The 22,867-nt window shown below is 40.1% G+C and overlaps 2 protein-coding genes across 3 annotated transcripts in view; both read left to right on the forward strand.

Moving 5' to 3' along the window:
- alms1 (ALMS1 centrosome and basal body associated protein) overlaps window positions 1–14,807 on the forward strand; it is a 29,205-nt gene extending 14,398 nt beyond the window's left edge. Inside the window, exons 9-20 of one of the 2 annotated variants that reach the window (XM_041274409.1) lie at window positions 261–1,908; window positions 2,447–2,566; window positions 3,135–3,293; window positions 3,627–4,798; window positions 5,258–5,375; window positions 6,210–6,413; window positions 7,182–7,426; window positions 9,482–9,668; window positions 10,103–10,166; window positions 10,703–10,756; window positions 14,009–14,108; window positions 14,597–14,807. In XM_041274409.1, coding sequence (XP_041130343.1) covers window positions 261–1,908; window positions 2,447–2,566; window positions 3,135–3,293; window positions 3,627–4,798; window positions 5,258–5,375; window positions 6,210–6,413; window positions 7,182–7,426; window positions 9,482–9,668; window positions 10,103–10,166; window positions 10,703–10,756; window positions 14,009–14,108; window positions 14,597–14,641 — 4,116 coding nt within the window. In that variant the 3' untranslated portion in view covers window positions 14,642–14,807. The remainder of the gene's footprint in view (window positions 1–260; window positions 1,909–2,446; window positions 2,567–3,134; window positions 3,294–3,626; window positions 4,799–5,257; window positions 5,376–6,209; window positions 6,414–7,181; window positions 7,427–9,481; window positions 9,669–10,102; window positions 10,167–10,702; window positions 10,757–14,008; window positions 14,109–14,596) is intronic. The other variant, XM_041275215.1, reaches the window with a different exon arrangement.
- A 2,266-nt stretch (window positions 14,808–17,073) lies between these two features.
- Window positions 17,074–22,867, forward strand: part of LOC121329953 (disintegrin and metalloproteinase domain-containing protein 33-like) — a 98,316-nt gene continuing 92,522 nt past the window's right edge. The window contains exon 1 of the mRNA XM_041276499.1: window positions 17,074–17,281. Within this exon, the coding sequence (XP_041132433.1) occupies window positions 17,149–17,281 (133 nt within the window). The 5' untranslated portion in view covers window positions 17,074–17,148. The remainder of the gene's footprint in view (window positions 17,282–22,867) is intronic.

Below are 22,867 nucleotides of genomic sequence, written 5' to 3' on the forward strand. Positions count from 1 at the left end.
ATATATATATACACACACACACACACACATATATATGTGTGTGTGTGTGTGTGTATATATATATATATATATATATATATATATATATATAATAATATACCTTTATTTCTTTTTACTAAGCGTTTCAAGTATAAGAACAGATTTTTGTATTGGCTTGTGTACCAAATACATTTGCTGGAAGAAGGAGCTTAAAAGTATTCATACCTTCTGTAAGTCATTCATAAAATAACCCATTTGCCATTTGTTTTCATTCATAAAAGGCTCAGTGGACTACAGATTCGGATTCTGATGCCACCTCCAGTGGTGATGTTCACTTCGGGGTGCCTGCTGCAGGAGTCACCAGGCAGTTCTTAGCTCTGAACGCTGTGAAACACCAGATCTCCAGTCAGATGCAGAAACTGACTAGCAATCCGTTTGACACCAGTGTTGAGCGTTGCACCCCACTGCGCAGAGACAGAGATGCTCTCCTCCGGGAGATAGCTCAAAGAGAGGGGGTTTCGGGTGTGGGTGCTGCTAGCCGGATGGCTATCGAATCTAACAAGCCTATTGCTTCCATCACGTTTTCCTCCCGTAAACAGCCCCCCTCTACTTCCGTTTCCTGCTCCCCCCATATCAGTCCAGAGGTCTTGCATCTCAGACAGCTTTCTGAAGGTGGTTCTAATCAATCTGGGAATGAAAGGGACACAGAGCTGGAGAGAAGACAAGCAAGAAGCCTCCACACCATGCCAGGAACACTATCTGATTGCCAAGGACATTCTTCTAGTCCAAGGGTCCCTACAAATGCTAATAGCCACAGAGTATCCCTAATGCAGGACAGAGTCCCCCAGCATTTAGCTGGTCAAGTTCCAGAATTTGCTCCAAGATCTGATATATGCAAACATTCTAATACTTTGAGAGGTATTGCCTTGTCTCAACAAGACGAACTAGATGCAGTACAAAAAGCTGAAAATAGATCAGGAATTGATCGGTTTGTACAGGAACCCTATTCAGGTTATGGTTTCTGTCATCATCAAGATCCTGCATCACAAAAGGAGCTGAAGTTGAGACTTAGTGAGGAATCAGCCTGGAATAGACAAGTAGATCAGGAGAAGGATGACTTTACTCCTGCTACAGAAATTATTCCCCTCCCTGCCCCAGAACATAGGCTGCTCAGAAGCCCCATGAAGCATGGTCCTGAGAAAAGTGCCACAAAACAAATGTCTAGATCAACCCCAAACCTATCCCTGATAGAAAAGGCCACTGTGGAGCCTAACAATATGGAGTCCAGTGCAGCACCATTACAGATTTCATCTTTTGCTTCTGGTACTTCCTCTATTTCGTCTCCTACCAAGAAGGTACTGTCATATGTCCATGTAACACTATCACCCAGACCTGTGAATGGGAAGTCCACTTCTGCAGAAAATCAGTTTAGGTTTGAGAATTCCCATCATAGGCTTGAGGACAATGGTGCCAACTTTTATCCAGAAACCCGAAGCTTGTTTCCCTGTTCTTCAAGAATGCCTACTCCTCAGTGGTCTTCAGATGTGCAAGGAGCCCCATACTCATCAAAGGCTGTGTCTACAATAGTTTATGGTGGTTATTCAGGAGTGGGTGTAGACCATGAACTAAGGACAGCATTAAATAGCGACCAAAGTGTTCAGTTTTCTGGACAACGAAGCCCCCTTGTTCTTCAAAACGAATCCACAAAGCAGGAAGGTAAAAAGACCAGCATCCCCACACAGACTGTGAGGACCCCTTCTGCCGATGCCATGACCCAGATAACCACACATGTGCCTGACAAGTCATTGTTTGCATCAGAAACTACCATGGATGCAGGACACAGTACTAGACATCACATTTCCACAACACCACCAGAACAGTTGCACAGGATGTCCCATATCTCACCCAACGCTTGTGATCAGGCATCAGGTAAGAATTACTTTAATTTTTTTTTATAGAATGTTACATTTATGGTACAGTATAAAACATACCTGTTTACTGCAACAAATACAGCTTGGAGGAGGGGTTTTACACTTCTGTACACAAAAGCCTCATTTAAGCCTCTTAATTGGGAAACTGTTAGCTCAGATACATGTACTGATGGCTTCAATTATTTGTGTAGCACCATGGCCCAGTTTACTACCATATTGTTTACCTGGTTGCTTAGCAACCAAGCCTAGCTCACAGAATATAGAGCAGTTGGTAACTGTCAAAGCTAGAGAATCCTATATATAAAGATGCATTTTTTTTTTATCATATTGAGTTTTATGCAAGTACCACCCCCCCACACACACACTCCCGTAATAAAGCAGTAATCTCTGCATAATAGTGTTGGCATTTAACGTCTTATAAGCAAGGTTTATTTCTATAGTTGGATTCATCGGTCTCATCTGAAGAGGTTGTGCTTATCTGAAGCTCTGGGTGAGTCGTTACTCTCTCTTAATGGTGCAGTTTTTTCCTTCTGCAGACCAGCCTGTGCTGCTGCCATATAAACCCCAAGGAAGCCATGCGATGTTCTACGTCCCACACCCCGGGTCTAGAATATCACCAGTAAGATCAGACACCACCATAGAAAGTTCACATCCAGGTAGGAATTGATTAAGATATTTATGGATACTAAATATCAATGGCATGGACAGAAAGTAGTAATATACTGCAGTCTATATTTACCATGAAGTGTTGCTATTCACTAAGATAGCTCTTTTCTTACTCCTTTTCTTTACTAGTTTAGGGGAGAGATTATTCAAATAAATAAAAGCTGAACATTGTGACATGCTACATGTGTGAACTAAACTTGCAAGAAACCTCAAATAAAGAAAGGCAAATGTGTTAATATGCACATTATTGAAACTTTCAGATACTAGCAACTCAGCAAATACAGCAGTAAACATGAACTGGAGAGTTTTGTTCTGTGCAGTGGTATTGTTTTGGTATTATTACAGTGCGGTTCACACTTGTAGGATAGCATTTAAACTGTGATAATTGATCCTTGGTTGCTGAAAGCCAAGATACCGTTTCTCTGAATTATTAATCTCATTACTTCTACAAATATCAGTTTCATTTCTACTATGCATTGGTTGTGCGGTCAGGAGGGCTACAGGCCCCAGTTTCATGTCAAGGGATGGTTGTTTAAGTAGTTTAACTGTTTTGTTTAGGCTCAGATGATGCTATTCCACCAAAATTCACAGCAGAGGTTCTGGGCTCCAGAGACAAGGAAATAGAGATTGATATAACAACCCGGCACAAGGAAGGGATCTACAGCAAGAGAGCGCTGCCCACAACTGTATGGGAAGAAAACGAAATGACACCAGGAGGTAAAGTAACACCTATGTTTTTATATCAAAACTAAATGCAGTCATATGATCAATCAATTGCCTATATCATTTAAACCAAATTTCATTGTGTATAGCCATTGTGTTACATTGTTTCTATAATAATATGATTTACTTTGTTTCTTAAATATTGCAACATATAAAGTTCTGTGTTTTTCAAATTCAGATAAAGGACATTGTTTTTTTTTTTTTAAACTTAGATCTATGCTGTATGTTCTTTGCACAGAATGACATGTGATCGTATGTACTTGAATTATGACCAGTCCTTAATGGTGATTGGGTGATTTTTCATACGTGATATATAATCTTTAATAGATTCACAAAAGATCCCGGCAGTCGGAAGAACCCAGATCAGTGAGGAGTCCCAAGGACAGAGCCATCCCGGACGACATCACCAGTACATTGAAAACCCAGAGCACATGCAGAGCCCTTGTGATCTGAGCAAAAGCTCCACAACACAGCACAGTGGTTCTTCTTCCAGAGGCACACATCAGTCCAATGAAGATTTGAGGAGAGAAGTGCGAGAGTTCAGCATAGACCAGCTGGATTTCAGCAGAGACCTGGAAGATGGAGAATTTGCTGCTCTGAGAGGAGAACCTGACGACAGTATGGATGACATACACCAGCATCTGAGCTCTGTGAGGGAGGACCTGACATCAACCAGGACTGGAAGGCATTGGACCTCAAAAGACAGAGCGCCCCCCCTGTCCAGTGGCAGGGTGACCACAGCAAGCCACAGAACGACTGACCCAACTTCTGACCGCAGCCTGCGTTCCAGCAGGAGTTTGCACAAGCTGTGGGAGAAGTTCAAGGAAAGACAGAGACAAGAGCCTGTAGATTCCAAGGAGTATTCCCTTTTGGAGCGGCTTGATCGACTCTCCAGGCTCCTCAACAACCCCGTGCAGCACTCCATCCTGTCTGTGGAGGAGAATGAGCAGAGCAGGAGTGAGGAGGAGAGGAACAAGAGTAGGAAAAGGGAAGAATCAAAACGGGGACAGAGAGATAAAAGAGGCCACTGCATGCGGCAGGCTTGGGTGCAGAAGTTCCTGGAACCAGAAGGGACACAGACATCCATCCAGACCAAAGATGGCATCTCTTTCCGCTCATCTTCGACGCTTGAGCCCATCAGGGAGATTTCCACAGAACGTATTAAAATAATCTTGAACCGCCAGAAAGACCCTGCAAGGAAAGAGCGGGATCCCAGTTTCAGTGAAACGGTCTCTGAAACAGACACAGCTGTCCAGACGGAGTCAGGAAGCTCATACCAGACTGACACAGGCAGCACCTTATCTACCATCGACACTGCCCGGTTAATTCGAGCCTTTGGACCCGAGAGAGTGACCCTCAATCCCAGCCTTTCCAAACTATACAGCACTATTGATAAGCAGAGGGACAGTTTAGAGCAGAAGGGACAAAGAAGAAGAGCGGGCAGGAGCCATGGAAAACCTGCAGCCCCTCCAGCTCAGTACAGCACAGAGGAGTCAACTGTATGTACAAGAATGTCATTTATATTATTATAAAATACAGTCTTTTACAGAACATTGTCCATTTTAATCTATTGTTCTGTGTTGGTAAAGGTATGTTTTACACAAGTCTCCATAGAGAGCCTATAAGCCTGTGCATGAAACTCAAATTATAGTAAATATACAAAAAGTACAGTTTTGTGCCTGGGACTTCAGTGCAGAAATACACATAATGAACTGTCTTTTCCACTGTTCTGTAATGATACAGAATTACTTTAATTTCATAAGTCAATGAATATGCCACAATCACACTTTCTTTAATTCCATAGGTTTTATATTTTCTTTTTACTCTTAAATTACTTTCCATATTGACTGTCCCTTAACCTGAATTGTATAACTTAAATAAATGATCATTTTCAACACCACATAACAAGGGGAATTGGAAAATTCAAGACACTACTGTTTTTTTTTTTTGTCTTCTAGATGACCTGTGACTCTGTGTCAACTGCAAGTACCTACTCTCTCCCGGCACCCCGAGGACCTTCAAGTGCCCTCACCAATAAGAAAGCTGTAAAGCTGGTCAGCAAATCCATCCAGGCAGGTTTGTACAATTGTAAAAAAGCCACACAAATACACTCTGCCCCCTTACTCTGATGTTTATTTTCAAGTAACAAAAATACATTGTCACCAAGTGACAACTCTCTTAAAACTCCAAGTCAAATAAACGCTTCTCAATGTGCCAGAGTCCACATTAAACAAAAAAGAAAGTTGTTAACAAGTCACAATAGGCATGCACACCAATAGGTAAAAAGTCAGTTTTAAGACTTGCATATTATTTGATTGCCAAAACTTGTCCAGGATAAAGTGCAAAACAAACATAGTGCAGACAATTCATCGCTTCTGCAATCTTCCTCAGTCCGCATGCACCCTTTTGAGAGAAAAAGGAAAATGGGAGAATGCAAAATTGGCCCACTGACCAAATAGGTTTGTTCTGAGGAAGCAGTGTGGTCCAGTGGTTAAAGTCCAGGGCTTGTAACCAGAAGGTCACTGGGTTCAGACCCCACCTCTACCACTGACAGACTCACTGTGTGACCCTGAGCAAGTCACTTAACCTCCTTGTGCATCATCCTGCAGATGAGATGTTAAATCAATGTCCTATTGTAAGTGACTCTGCATATAATGCATAGTTCACAGCCTACCTCTGTAAAGCGGTTTATGATGGTGGTCCGCTATGAAAGGCGCTATATAAAAATAAAATATTATTATTGTTATTTGTTGCACTACACTAATTCAGGGTATGTCATTGCATATCTAATAGAGATGTTGTAGAAATCCTGCATAATAGTTTTTGTCTGTCTGAACCTCATCAGTAACACATGATTAACAGTGTCACAATCCTAAAGTGAAACCTGAGTTCTGGTGTGCTCGGCTGCAGGTGATTTAGAAATAGTGAACAGTGCCACCAAGAAGAACACTAGAGATGTGGGGATGACCTTCCCCTCCCCAAACCTTGCCAGGGCTGTACACATGCAGGCTCCCAGCAACCCTGACCTGCAGCCCAACAAGATGGATAAGAAAACACAGGACTTCCTTTATGAGAAGACGACAAAGAGGAGCAACAGGCAACGACACCCCCGAGGTCAGTCTGCATGGCCTTTTAATGTCTTCTAAAAACAAAAGGTTTAATTGTCCCTTCTTACAAATGATCTTTACATAGTATATTATAAACCAACTGAACACTGCTGGCCCATTGTTTTCTATGATAGTCAGTCTTTCTGGTATAACTCAGTAACAGAAAAGATGATTCTAATTAACGGCACCTGTTTTAAAAACAGTTCAGTGGTAGTATAATAGTGATATTGACATTGCTGTGGCGTGGTCCTCTGTTATAATTACCTTGTAACACGCTACAACAATGCCATTCTCCCTTAATACAGTAACAATGCTGGTTAAGACATTTCATTATGGTTAACTAAAATACCACTTTGGGGGGGGGGGGGGCACTACCGTTTGTCATTACAAGCATTCCCCCACCACATACTTCAATACATCGATGACTTGGAAAAGTAAATCACTGTGTCTTTCATCTACCGCATGCACATGAAAAAATGTAGGTTTGGCTTGCAGACCTGAGCTATAGCTCCATATACCCCTATATTCATATTCTATAACTTGAATAACTTGTGCTATGGAATGTCTAACCAAGTTTTATCAGAACTCAATAAGTGCTATTCTGGATATGTGTAAAAATGTATTTGTGCCATAGGGGATGGGAAGACAGAGAAGTATATAGACCCTCAGATGGTAATACTCACAACTGGACATGCAGTTCTCTGCATTTATGTAAAACTGTAAAGTATGGCCATCTCCACTACTGCAGATTCACCACTATCTTGTTCCTATGTAGGTGTGTGTTGGTTTGTTCCTGCTGATGATTTGAAGTCCGAGTCGAAGAAAGAGAACCAGCCCAGCTCTGAGCCCAGTCCAGGTTCTGCCTGGTTTGCACCCCTTGGCTACACCAAGCGCTGGAGGGAGCCACTCAGAGAAAAGCACATGCAGGAACAGCTGGTCAACAGGATCCTGGAGCAGCCAATTGCAAACCAAGCCATCAGTAACAAAGGCCCTCGTTCATTTGTGAGGATAACTCTGCAGGTGAGGGTGTGGATAGATACAGTGCCTTGCAAAAGTATTCAGACCCCTCACCGATTCTCTCATATTACTGAATTATAAGTACATTGAAATTTCGTTCTGTTCGGTATTTTATTTTAAAACACTTAAACTCAAAATCAGTTATTGTAAGGTGACATTGGTTTATGTTGGGAAATATTTTTAAGAAAAATAAAAAACTGAAATATCTTGCTTGCATAAGTATTCAACCCCCACACATTAATATTTGGTAGAGCCACCTTTCGCTGCAATAACAGCTTTAAGACTTTTGGAGTAAGTATGTACCAGCTTTGCACACAGTGTCGGAGTGATTTTGGCCCATTTTTCTTGGCAGATTTGCTCCAGGTTGTTCAGGTTGGTTTGACGACGCTTGTGGACCGCAATCTTCAAATAGTGCCACAGATTCTCAATGGGATTGAGATCAGGACTTTGACTGGGCCACTGTAGGACATTCACCTTTTTGTTCTTGAGCCACTCCAATGTTGCTTTGGCCTTGAGCTTGGGATCATTGTCCTGCTGTAAGGTGAATTTCCTCCCAAGCTTCAGTTTTTTAGCGGACGAAGCAGATTCTCTTGCAGTATTTTCCTGTATTTTGCTCCATCCATTCTTACTTCAATTGTAACAAGATGCCCAGTCCCTGCTGATGAGAAGCATCCCCACAGCATGGTGCTGCCACTACCATACTTCACTGTAGGGATGGTGTGTCTTGAGGCATGGGCAGTGTTAGGTTTGCGCCACACATAGTGCTTTGAGTTTTGGCCAAAAAGCTCTATCTTGGTCTCATCTGACCACAAAACCTTTTCCCACATCACAGCTGGGTCACTCTCATGCTTTCTGGCAAACTCCAGACATACTTTCAGATGGTACTTTTTGAGTAACTGCTTCTTTCTTGCCACCTTCCCATACAGGCCAGTGTTATGCAGAGGTCTTGACATGGTTGGCTGGTGCACCATTACTCCACTCCCAGCCACTGAACTCCTTCAAAGCGATTGTTGGACTCTGTGTGGCTTCTCTCACAAGTCTCCTTCTTGTTTGAGTGCTGAGTTTTGAGTGACGGCCTTTTCTTGGCAGTGCCTGGGTGGTGTGATGCAGCTTCCACTTCCTGATTATTGATCCAACTGTGCTCACTGGGATATCCAAACACTTGAATATTATTTTGTACCCTTTCCATAATCTATGCATTTGTATTACTTTATCTCTAACTTCTGTAGAATGCTCTTTGGTCTTCATTTTCCTTCCTATTCACAGCCTTACCAATGATCCTTCAACAGAGGGGTTTTATCCATAAAATGTGACAGCAACTTTAATGGTTCACAGGTGGACGCCAATGGTAAGGTAATTGTGTCCTCGTTAGGGCAATTTCTTTCATCGGTGCAAACTGGGAGCTTCCACAGCGCAGGGGTTGAATACTTGTGCAAGCAAGATATTTAAATTTTTTTTTTTTCTTAAAAATATTTCCCAACATAAAACCAATGTCGCCTTACAATAATTGATTCTGAGTTTCAGTGTTTCAAAATAAAATGTCAAACAGAACGAAATTTCAATGTACCATTTGTAATTCGGTAATATGAGAGAATTGGTCAGGGGTCTGAATACTTTTGCAAGGCACTGTGTGTGTGTGTGTGTGTGTGTGTGTGTGTGTGTGTGTGTGTGTGTGTGTGTATATGTATATATATATATATATATATATATATATATATATATATATATATATATATATATATATATATATATATATATATATATATATATATATATATATATATATTTTATTTTTAGAGCCCCTCAGTTCATGAGCAAGGGACAATGTAACAAAACAGCAGAAGTCTTGCAAATTTAGGACACAGGGTTTAAACCAATAACATTGTGATATAAAGGAATCTAATGGGGGGAGAAAGCTCTATTTTCTTCCGTTTTGACAGTTTCATGTGCCTTTCTCAATATAAAACATGAATATCTTTGTTGTATTGGTGTTAACAGTGTTCAGAGATAAAAACTGTAAAACCGGTTAGCAATCACATTGCTCCTTCATATTTTTAGGAAGCCCTGGAAATGCGGCGACCAGACTTTGTCTCTCGTTCCCGGGAGCGAATGAAACGGTTAGAGCTGCACGCAGAGGAGAGGAGGATTCAGTCTGTGTTTAACAGCGAACGAGAAAATCTCTTCAACAATCCCACCACAAAGACAGGCTGGAGGGCCACGAATCCGGACCAGCAGACTGACGAAGGTGGGGTTGTCTTTCATGTACAGCTTTTTTTTTCTATACTTCAGTTGACAGCTGCTGATTTCATGCAGTTGTAGCTGGCTACTGTTTATTTATGAAAAAAATCTGGTTTTACTTGGCTGTGGAAGATACCAGCTAGTCTTGTTTACAGTGGTTTCCTGACATAATTGTCTTTTTCCCAGTATGTGAGTTAATTCTGTAATATAGATATCTTCTCTTGAGTTCAAACAAGAGGTTCTTATAGACCTGTTCATTGCATTTGTTTTATATATCATCTTGACATGAGAGCAGGGCAAACTATTTTTTTTTGTCTGTGCATTATGATATTAAAGATTGCATGATTTCTAGTATATTGGAACACATTAAACCACAGAAACCACTGCTAACTAGATAATAAACTGCATTCAAGGTAATACATGTTATCCTTTTTTTAATAGAAATTCCCATGGTGCAAAGGAGAAGAACAGTTTCAAAGAAAGAGATGTTCACAAGATCCAAACAGTACGTTTTTGTATTTACTAAACTCTTTATTACTCGAGTTACCTTTCAGAATCACTAATAATCAGTAAATATTGAATTGCACATTACATTCAAACATGGTGGAATAGTAAAGCATTTCTGGAGCAGGCATCATGTATTACATTACTAAAGATTATAGAAATATGTCCCAAAAGGCTACTGCACTGAATGTTTTGAGCCATGGCAGGGATGGAAATAAGACTATTGCATAGCAGTTTCACCCATTCCAGCTTTTAATAGGTGCTTGTTTGGCCCCAGTGTATAGGTAACAAGTGCAGGTGTGTCATATTAAATTCGTAGTAAAACCAGGAATGGATCAAGCTGCTATGCAATGAGAGTCTTCTTTCTATCCCTACATAGTTCTGTTTAACTCTTACAGATTATATGTCCCTTTAAAATGTCAAGGTTTACTCATTCCTCTGTCTGAATCACCTAAACTTGGTTTAGGTTATGGAGTGGTACTCAACCTCCTCTTTGTCTCACTATTCTTTCTTTTATCTCTGCATGCCAACTATCAGCCTGCCTTTTAAGCAAGGGAGCTTAGTGTCAGCCTCAGAGAAAGTAGGAAGAAGGTATGTTCCTAAGTGCAGCTCATTTTCTGAACATGCCAAGCTATCTGTAGTACAGTAGTCTCCAGCTAAGAGAACACCCCTCGAGAAGCAAGCAAAGTGTTCTTTTAGTCGAAGCGTTCTCTAAGACGGAGGCAGAAAACAGGAGAGACATGCTAGTTCCTTTATAAATCCTTATTCTTTATTTATCTGGATGCTCTCTCTGCACCCAGAACACAGAAACCATGGCAACCAGAACAACAACAACATTGTCCTTGGCCCCACACTTTGGGCCAATGGGAACACACACGGAACATGTGCACACCAATCACAGGGTAGACAGAGACCACGCGCAGCACGACTGATACAGGCAGACAGACGACCAATCGCAGGGGAGACACAGACCAGCCACTAGAAGACTGACACAGACAGGACCAATCACAGAGAAGACACTATTCCCACACACAGGCCGGGACCACAGACAAAGACATAGGCAAACAAAACAAGCGGCGGGAAATACAGCGCTTGAGTGGAACACAATTACAGCAGGAATTACAGTACACAAACACAGTGGAAATACAGCACAAAAACACAAACGCATGGATCCTTACATTGCCCCCACCTTAGTCTCTTTTTGTCCCCAAAAAGTCTGCAGGGCGCAATGCAGCACATGGTCGTAATTGGCCACCTCCCCTTTTGAAACAAATCTCCACTCCCCTCATGTCTGTTTTTTTCCCCTGGGATTGTGGCAGGTGGGTTGGCGGTCGGAGGCGGTCTCGTCTCCTCCTTCTGCCGGGGTGATCCCGGGGCTTCTGTCAGGGGTGCCCGCTTAACCCCTCTGATGACCCCTGGACTTCTGTAAAGGGCTGCCCGTTTTAATCCCCTCTCTACCCACTATACCCGAGTCACTTTTGCCCCATTGGGGCTCCCTTACAGAAGGTGACAGAGCTGCGCTGTCCGGCGGAGGTGGAGCTGGCAGCAGCAATGCCGACCATGGCACCCCTGGCAGCAGAAGTGGCAATCCGGCAGCAGAAATGCTGTCGGTGGAGTGGTGCACTCCAGCAGTGGCGATACTATGCTGTACTGGCGGCTGTCGCTGCTCCCATTCTCCTCTGGCGCTTGCAGGGGTAAGGGGGAGTGGGGGGTTGGGTTGTACTGGCAGCAGTCACTGCTCCTGCTCTCTGCTGACGCCCTTTGCAGGAGCCCTTCAATTGGCTGGCGATTACAGCGGCGGCGTAATCGCTCTATGGCAGTTGGCCAGACATCACCTCCATCTCTGATGCTGGAGAAGGCATCAGCTCCCTTGCTTGCCTTTGGGAACGGCTGTCCTTCCTTCGCTTTCGTTTTCGTTTTCAGTACCTCCTCTTCTTCCTGGAAGGGGCAGTATATCGCCTTGTGCCCAAACTCCCCGCGGGCAAGGCACCAGCCTTGGTCCTCCAGGCCACCGAGGAGATCCTCCAGTCCACCATCCCACCGGACCTGGAATGGGTCGGGGTTGCAGCGGATCCACTGGTCCATCTCTCTTGTCTCTTGCTCCTGTTTGACACTCGTGGGTTGAACCTCAATCCCGCTTCTTACACCAATGTAATGTTTCACAGGAGGCAGAAAACAGATGCTGGTTCCTTTTTAAAGCTTTATTAAGCACTCCTTTTTTCAAACCCAGAGTCCACAGCTCTGTCACAACAGCACAGGAACTATGGCAACCCGAACAACAACATTTTTACGGCGTCTCAGCGCCTTCTTATAGGCTTAGCTCTCCCCCACCTCCCCCCCACACCACCCCACGTATGTATATGAGGGGAGAGCAATACACACCTCCCATTGGTCCTCAACACATCTACACAGAGTGGTTTACAGACAGGACCAATCACAGGGGTGAGACAGACCATGATCTACAAGACTGACACAGACAGATAGAACCAATCGTAGAGAAGACACAGAACATGCCCACTTGCAGGCCGGGATCACAGACACAGACAGAGGTAAACAAAACAAGCAGCGGGAGTTACAGTACACAAACAGTCATGTCCCAAAAGGCTACTGCACTGAAAGGTTTTGAGGTTTTCAGTAGTCTCCAGCTAAGAGAACACCCCTCGAGAAGCAAGCAAAGTATTCTTCTGGCCAAAGTGTTCTCTAAGACGGAGTTAGCCACGACACAATATGAATCAATAAATAAATAAATACGCATGTATTACTTGGCATGATGCACGTGCATCAACACATGAAATGAACTGAATAAGTACAAGCAAAACAATAAGCAAGTGTATGTTAATAAAGTATAATAATAAAGTAACACAAAAACTGACGTTAATAAAACTAAAGCAAAACAACACGGTCAAAAAGCATAAATCGCTTAAGGGTGTTACTTAGAGTTAACTTAATGTTAATAAACTAACAGCATGATTTTCAAAAGGGGCAAAATAAGAACTAGGTCGCAAAATGATTTTTAAAGCCTGATTAATGGGACCACATCACTTGATTTATATTGTTAAAGCATCAACAAGTGAATTCACAACATGTTTCATCTAAACCCTTTGAAAGCCAGATACTTAGTGACCCAAATCAGCTTTTAGGAATCGCTGTGCAACCTAGTTCTTATTTTGCCCCTTTTGAAAATCATGCTGTAACTGTCAAACTAAATTAACACAGGTCCCCTGCACACGTTACAGAATACAGCAGCAAGACTATAAAAGACATGTACATTGTTTAACAGAATGGTGAAGAAACTCACCAGAATGGGAAACGCCAGATTGCTCGGCGTGTCTGATTCAGGTTTTTTTCAAGAGTTCAAACAATTTCCAACTTTCTAAAGCAAGAGAAACAGCGGTACATTTCGCCGTTTGTATACATGCCATTTTGTAGCGATGAGGTGCACTCGTGGAAATCAGAATACAAAATGTGTCAATGGTATGACCACGGTTCCAGAAAGAGTTGATAAACCAATCAGTGTCCCTCAAGACACTCTAACGATGACAAGTCGCTTTTTTTACAAAATAGTACTGTATCCATAGTAAACTAATCGCTAACGGTGCTAAGAAGGTGTTCTTTTTAACAAGGTTCCTATTCCTTTAGCTGGAGCATTTACAATGAGAAAAATCTGTTGCACCACAGGGGTGTTCCCTTAGGTGAAGTATTCTCTTTGGAGGTGTTCTTATAAGTGGAGATGACTGTACTTGTTCTGCATTTGTTCTGTAATTTCTAAGAACTATTCTTCTATCTATACTGTACATTTATATATTTTTTGTAAAGTAACTTGCGGTTCTTCTCTCCTGAAAGAATGTATTCTCAGCTTCCGGAGATTAGACACCGGCGTGAGGAGGAGAGGAGGAGGGAAGAGTACAAGTCCTACAGGCTCAAGGCAGCGCTCTATAAGAAGGTAGGTCTCATGAGCATTTCCAACAGGCACTTCTGAATTATTCTGTATTGTGGTTTCTCATTCGATCATTGTTGGTCTTCAGTTTTGTCTCCTGTAATTTACAAGCGTTCTGTGAAGTCCTATTAGACACTTACAATTAAAACATGAATGTGGGAAAAATGGCTGTGCTGATGCAAATATTTGAATTGTCTAACACTGATTGAAATGTGTTCAATGGCAATAATGAACTTGCTCATATTTGTTCATCAAACAATTGCAATCATGCAGAGGAAACCAATGCTGAAATTGCAACTGAAATAAATAGCATATGTTCTAGTGAAAAGCAGATATTTGGGAGTGCAATTAAACTGTTGTTTTCCAGCTAACTCAAAAATAGAGTATTCAAATATTATGTTATGAAAGAATATTTGAAAAGCACGTTCGTCTCAGCACAAAAAGATTGTATATTTAACTTTTTTTTTTTTATGTAACTTTCTTTTGTTTAACAGAAAATTACAAACCACGTTTTGGGAAGAAAAACTCCTTGGCAGTGAGTGAAAAGAACAATGTGAAAAACTCCTCAGTATACACTGGATAGTATTAGTATTGGGCTTTAATGAAGTACCAGCAACTGCAGGGTTAACTCATTGTTTGTTAATTGTGTTTTGTAAATGCCAGCAATATTTTTTAATGGATAATATTTTTTTGTATTAATTGAAATGTTTTTAATCATTTTTTTGTATTGACTACTTGGAAATATTCTCTGTTTTGTTTCTTAAAGATTAAATCTGTCTATCTACCTATCTATCTACCTTCCTATCTATCTATCTATCATATATATTATATCTAATATATATATATATATATATATATATATATATATATATATAGTTTTCAGTTTTGCTGTGTTACATAGCTGTAAAGAATCCATGTTTGTCTTAATGCTTGTTTTACCTTTCAGTTAAATTGGAGTTTGAAAAAAGGAAATTCAAATTTGCATTTTTTTTTTGTATTTTAAAATTGCTACTAGATGGTGTGATGGTCTAATTTTAAAACTGAATAAATTCCTAGCAGAGTTCGGTGAAAGCATAACGTTTCAAAACATGCATCTGTTTGCTGGTGTTTTTGTTTGTATTGTAGCAGAAAAAGTGAAATACTAAAGAATATTTACAAACATTTACATTTCCTCCTGCTTTACCATTTATTTATTTGTGTGTGTGTGTGTGTGTGTGTGTGTGTGTGTGTGTGTGTGTATATATATATATATATATATATATATATATATATATATATATATATATATATATATATATATATAAATTGTAAAAATTTTTGTAAACTTTGTGCATTATTACGTCTTGATGGAAGTCATTACCTTCTCAACTGTTAAAGTTTTTAGAACAATAGTGTTATGAAATATGTTATGTTTTGAAAGTTTTTTTAGGGGTTTATGTGTGAGGGTCATTTAATCTCATTCAGTTTTAATTCTATGTTATAATGACCCCTGAACAAGTTTTCTTTATGCTGATCCTGTTGATAACAGCGCAAATACAAAAAACTGCCACTGGGTGGCAAAAATGCCCAGTAAACACGAGGATTATAATGAGGATTTGTTTTGCCCACAATATTTATTCCTTTGAGAATTTAAAACAGTACTGGGGTTTGTGTCTTATCATGAGATCCTTGTTCAACTCCTTGAAGCTGGGGTTTGTTTTTTAATCTTTCAGGTCATTGTGAAATGTACTTTCTCATACCATAAACACTCAACCAACAAGTGCTCAATATTTTTGGGAAATATCAATAGGATTGCTAACCGGTATCAAAATCACCCAAAAATACAGATGTTTGTGATGTGCAAGGCCTCTGGTTTGGGCCCAGTTAGAATCGCAATGTGCCCCTGTATCAGTCTAATTCTGTCTGAAATAATGAAGTCTGTCTTGTGTGTGTGTGTGTGTGTGTGTGTGTCAAGGTGTACTTCAAGGACATGATCACAATAAGAGCCTCTTGTTCAATGAAGCTGGGGGTGCAAAGGTATCTGGGTAAGGCTTTTTTTTGTTGCTTACTAATTTGGAAATCAGTTAGGGCGAAGGCTAAAGACACTCATTTATATCGAGCAAATAACTGTCAGTTGGCATATCCGGCAAAACTTTTTTTTTTTTTCATTCATGATTAATAATGTTACTACTGGGAGGAAACAGATTAGTCTTCCTGTAATTTAATATGTATACACACTGCTTAAATAAATAGTTTCAAAGTGTACACTTGTTCCTAATACAATGCTTAATAGTTTGATATTGAATGCATTATGCAGAGTTCTCTGTTTCTTGCTATTTAAGAATGAATTTGCTGTAAGGTTTTTACTGTAAATTAGTGTGTGCTAAATCACATATTACTATTTTTTAACATATGATGTAATGTGATTTTTTTTTCCTTTTGTAAATGAAAAGGAAATGTTTTTTTAAATATAAAAAATATTCATTATTGAATCTTAATCAGTTGGGTTTAGAAGGCCATTGTTCTATTGGCACCCTTTTTAAAAATGGCATATACCCTTGTAGGTACTGGAATAGTTTTTATTATGATGATGATGATGATGATATATTTAAGTGGACATCATTTACAACAATTATATTCTAGTTGCAGCCAGGTAACACAATGTATATTTTTGTCTATACTAAATTATTTTTGTATATTTAAATGTGTATATTGTAGAATACTGGTACAAGATAAGATAAATAAAAATTGCACATCAAATAATCTTTGCAAATTTAAGAAGCCGACGGTTCAATTAAAAGTTTAAAAACACCTTTGCTTTATAAGGAACGTTTCTCCTAATAAATTAAACATACACACACACACAAATTACTAAATAAATAAATATTATATTATGATGTCTCTCAATCAACTGCCATACTGACTATGTATGATGTATGAAAATGCGAGGGACTCAATCCAGTTCTCGTTTTTCATCCTGCCCGGGTCTCAGATTCTTGAGAGATTTGAAATCAGTAGTGTGGGCGCGGGAGCAGGAGAGTGATAAACGGCTCGTTGAGGAACAGGGATGTACACCAAACACAGACAGAAAAACACCAGGATAAACCCAGCACAATGCATTCATTATCTAACAACATTTCTACAACTGATACTATTGAACATTTTACTGGAAACTGTGAAAGGGGATCTCATCAACCAAGGTAAGTAAACCGAGTCTAGAAGTCTCAAGAAAGTTTAGTTTTCAGTCATTTTACAGTTGCAACCTTACCGGTACGATCTTTTTAAGTTTACATTTCTTTAAAAAATAAAAATAAAAAAAAATCTTGGTACTAGGCTATAGTGGTTTTTTTATGTTTGATGGGGTTCTGAGAAATTCCATATTGCACTACCTACCACACTGTACTTGCGATCTCCATAAAAGGAGGAATATTGGCTGTTTTTGGATCCCTTTCAAACGAGCTTTATCGTATAACAGCAAGTAAATACTATAGCTGAAGTCAAATGAAACTAATAATAAAACAGTTCCTTCCTGCTTATGTTGGGTTGACATTTCAACAGATCTGTATTGAGATACTGGGTAACAGTAAAGACGGGTGTGCTGTTAGGAAGTCAAGATGTTGAGAACCTGGGGGACAGCTATGGCAAGACTTAATCAAAATATAATGCAGGCCATTTGTATGACAGCTAACGCGAAAACTACTGTGACTGGCGTCGGGCGAGGCTCACAGTTACAATAGATTTAAAAATAATAACAAAAAAATCCATTCGAGTTTAGAAACACAATTAAGGGAACAGATGGTACCTCGCAATGTCTGCGTTTCGTCATTGATTAAAAGCGACTATTATTACTAGACATGCTTGACCAAGACATAGAACATAACTGTCCCACATTTAGATCTGCTGTCTCTCATGTATAAAGCACAGGAGTGACTCATTTTTTTGTTTAACAGTTAATATGGACCGAATTTAATACACTCTATCTCTTACCTCTAATCTCTTCTTATAGTCTGTGAAACTGAAAGACCCGTTAAACATATAGTAAATGTTGCAAGCTCCAATATGCTGGTATGTCAGAATTACTATGAGTGAAATGTTATTATAAATGGAAAAGGGTAGAACTTTAACATATGCTTAATATGTACTATAATGCATAATACACCTCATTCAATAGATGAACAGTTCGCCTCCAAGCCGGACCCTATATAGTATACCTTATTATATATGTACCATATGGTTTTCCATTAGGGGTTTTATGCTGGACATTGATGATGATGTTTGCAATAATTCAGAGTAGTTGTTGTGGCAACTACTGCAATCAAACCGTGCTTTCACCCCGGACCTGGGTTCTGATTACCCGGGTCACAATCATGGAAACCACGAACCTGGGTCGTACTCGGGTTGACCCGGGTCCCATCGACTCACCTCAGGATGTGGGTCAACATGCTTTGACCCGGGTTGAGCAAGACAAAATGCATGATTAGAAGGCTGTGTGGTCCAGTGGGTTAAAGAAATGGGCTTGTAACCAGCAGGTACCTGGTTCAAATCCCAGCTCAGCCACTGACTCATTGTGTGACCCTGAGCAAGTCACTTGACCTCCTTGTGCTGCGTCTTTGGGGTGAGACATTGTTGTAAGTGGCAATGCAGCTGATGCATAGTTCACACACCCTAGTCTTGTATCTTGTAAAGTGCTTTGTTATGGTGGCTCACTATGAAAGGCAGTATATAAAAAATTAACAAACAGCCATGTCTGAGTGAAGGTTTCACTTCCGCAAGGAACATTTTTGTTTATTCTGTTTAGCTATATTTCTGTTGCTTAAGACACACCAAGCCAGATTGCAGCAGGGATGAAGAAACATTTGCTCTAATCAACATTTGGGCCGACAGTTCAATCCAGAGAAGCTTGGATGGAAGTGTCTGTAGCAAGCTGCTTCTGGGCCACTGATACACGCATTGTGTACTTGAGTCTGTCACCCAGGTCAACCCTGCTTTATCAAAAGCAGTGTGAAATCACATAGCCGACCCGCATGACATCGGGTCCTGACCCGGCTAGGTTCGGAGCATGCCAGTGTGAAAGGTGCTTTAGTTGACTGGCATAGAGATAAAAAGTAATAGCCAGCACCATCTAGTGATCTGCCACTTTGGATCAAGTTTCCTTTTGTTTTGCTGGCAATACACTGCTGTGCACTAGATGGTGCTGGTGATTCATTATATACAGATAAGTTGGCTGATCTAGCCTCCAATATACATATTTCTATGGCAAGCCCCTAGAAATGAAGAGAAGCTCACGAACTTCTAGTCAAAGCATCATAACCCATACTTTTCAAAAAAATAAAAAATATACATATATTTGCAATAAGGAACACTCAGAATGATAGCAACAAGATAAGGGAGTTCAAAAAACAGTAAATGTAAGCACTGGACAGTGTGTGTGGTTATTGTCCAAAATTACTCACACACGCGCACACACGAATATTATTGCACTTCCAAAACAGCTATGAGATTTCTAAGAAACAGAGTAGAATAGAAATGAGTAATGAATTGAACTGGTACTTTTTATTGTTTACTTTCTATTGGGGCAAGTTCTAAGTATTTATTTCTTTTTTTGTTGAATGTTGTTTATAAATTCCCAGATTTGAGTAACAATCATTTGTGCAGGTTAAATTACTGCAATTGTATGAATACTGTAAACCTGTGCTGGAGTTTTTATATACACTACCAGCTGGGTATCCTTATGGCCGTGATGGTGTTGATAGTTTCAGTATTAATGTGCTTTAGAAGACGTCTCTCACTCAGTGAAGGACTGCCTGGGTGGCTGCTTCATTAGTTCTGCAATGCCCTTGGGGAATGTTCTATATAGATTGTGCGGTGTTCCGAGCTTGTTTAGCGAGGTGCGCTATCGAGAAACGCAAGCTGTCGTCAGTATGAATGGCATATTATGCATGAAACACAGCATTGCCCAGCAGCGACAACCTGATTTATAAATAAACAGTGTACTGTGCTGTTTATTTATATCTGAGGTCTTGTAATCAACACCGCTATCCCTTTTAAAGAGATGGGAAAAAAAAGATTCCCATTGTATGACAATTTGAGCCTTAAATAGTCTTTATTAATATAACTTTAATGGATGAACTCCCTTATAAAAGACTGTAATCTTAAAATGAATGTAATATGTGCATTGCACTATTGTTTGCAGTGAAAAGGCAAACAGTCATCACCTTTGTGCAACAAAAGCTTCTAGGATAACAATGGCATCTGAGTGAAAGAGATACCACCATACAAAAAAAAACATAGAAATAAACTTCTCATAGCTTATACTCTAGGGAACAGAATATGACTGAGACTTGGTTCCCACACCTAGATACAGAGACACTGAGAAAGCCTTAGTCGAAAACACTCCTCATTACATTTTAGAACCCTTCAATAACTTTTGGTAAGGAAAAGATTTCCAGCATTCTATTTCAAATTCCATGAGCTGCTCTCTAGAGACAGTGTAAGTGTGGTGTAAGCTCACGTACAGTATCCCACCTGGTTTTCAATACACGCTTGCCACTTTTCACAGTGCAATAATTGCGTTGTTGCATTGGTGGAGAGCAGGCAACATAGGTGCAAGGCTCTACAGTATATGATGAGACGATAGCAGCCGTATATGGAAAGTTTTCAGCGCTGTTTGATGACAGGAAGAGAAGCTTTTAACAGTGTTATTTTTAGCTTCCTAGAAAGGTTTAAGAGGGAAGACTAATCAGAACACGTGGTTGGAGAGGATAATAAACCTTGGCACAGGTCATTTAGTTTAAAAGAAATCCATTGTGATTCTCCGCTTACTTTGGTGTATGCCTTTGTTCTCAAAGTTAACCTATCTAATTCCAAATCCATTATTAAACTGAAGAGTGTAACCATTATCATCCTGCAACATGCAGTTCCAGGTTGATGTAAGAAATACCACATTTATTCTATGTAGTATTTTATTACACCCACTAGGGACAGGCTACTGGTTAGCCTCTAGTGTACCAGATATACCAGTAGAGGTTAGCCATGATTCTTAGAGCTATGTAGAGACCACAGGGGATGTTTTAAACTTGTTTAACCCTTTGCGGTCTTTTGTCGGACCTGGTCCGACATTGCAAAAATCCTGAATCCGACATCACAAAAAAAACTGTTTTAACAGGTCATGTGTTGGCTCTGAGTGGAGAAAGCCGACAGAGGGTGTTCCCCAATCGTCTCTGATCAGAAAGAAGGCAGAACCAGCTGAGTATCTGTAAAACGGTCTAAACTCTTATTTTGTCCCCCAAAATTAAATAAGACCGACCAGCCTGACAGTTTCAAACTAATTGGATAGCATTGTTTTCATCCTTAATTTTTTCTTTTTGACAAAATATTTTATTACTACATTAACCATTTCCCATTATCTACAGTTACTTCTCAGAAAATATTTTTACAAGTAAATGCAATTAGATTTACAATGTACATTATAGTTAAAAACACAGATAGAATTACAGCTGACCGCCATCACTACCGTACTGTAATGATGCAGCAGAAAGGTGCCTTAATAAATATCATGTAATAAGCCCCACCTCTTTAGAGTCAGACAGAGCAAGTGCTTATACAGTATACTTGCTCGCTGGTAAGGACGGAGAAGGGTAAAATGATTGCTGGAACCAGCCTTGTTAGGGTTAGTTTAAACGTGACACGTGTTGTATGAAACTAGAAAATATCCTGGACAATGTAGTTTGTTACATGAATGGTGATGACCAGCAATCTTGTGTGAAGCCTGAGTGTTTATACTGGGGATCACGGGACAGTCAAACCTATCCTTGCAACTCCACCCATGGAAAAATGTACTTTACTCTATAGACAGCACCGGCAGACATCATCACAGCTCCTCAGTCTTGACCTGAACTCCCCTGTCTGTTCTCAAGAAGAGACTGACACATGTGCCAAGTTGTGCATAGTTGTAGGTTTTGTGATGTGGATGAGTATCTAAAACCTGCCCCAAACTTTCCACTTGATTTAAAGGGTGCATAGCTACAATTTACATTTTCATTTTGACTGTTTTATACTGCTCCCTTTACCAGCAGGCACCTTATCTGCTTGCCATGAAGCAGACAGAATCCGAAAAGAAATTCACGTGATTTCCAAAACATAAATGTGGAAAACAACTCAGGCCTGCTAATGAGATGGCAGCCAACTTTTAGAACCATATAGAAGCATTACAAAGTTAAGGGAGGGTAAAATATATTGGTGCACATAGTTCCTTTTTTTAAGAAATATGACACATCTTTCCTGTTAATACACCATCATAACATTTCCTTTTTCTTTGAAAGAGGGGGAAACAAGAACTCCCAGTCATATACTTTTTCATTATTTTGACAGTGTATATGTGTTATAACATTTCTTATAAAAATATAGCGGCCCTCTACAATAATACACAGTAGGCTCATCTTTCCTGGGGTCTGTGTGTGTTTGTGAACATTGGATGTCAACAGGGAAAGAGATAATGACAGCTGAGAACTGAAGGGCGTAGAGCTTTATAGCCATTGTGTGTGAGTCATTTTGATATGTGAGCAGAAAAAAATGTATGTGTTTGATGATATCGTCAAACAGTTCTTCTCCATTGGAATTAGTGGCAGTTCCACTGGACTCGCAGCAGGCAGTCCTCTGGAGGTAGCAATGACTAGCTCTTATTGGCCAAGCTTCTTGAGCTACAGGGTGTCCTATAATGTAAGTCAGGCATTGTAGACTATCATATATAATATGCTGACTGGACAGCCACACCCAGTTTACTATTT

Source organism: Polyodon spathula, chromosome 1 (genome assembly GCF_017654505.1).
Source record: "Polyodon spathula isolate WHYD16114869_AA chromosome 1, ASM1765450v1, whole genome shotgun sequence".
Lineage (NCBI taxonomy): Eukaryota > Metazoa > Chordata > Actinopteri > Acipenseriformes > Polyodontidae > Polyodon > Polyodon spathula.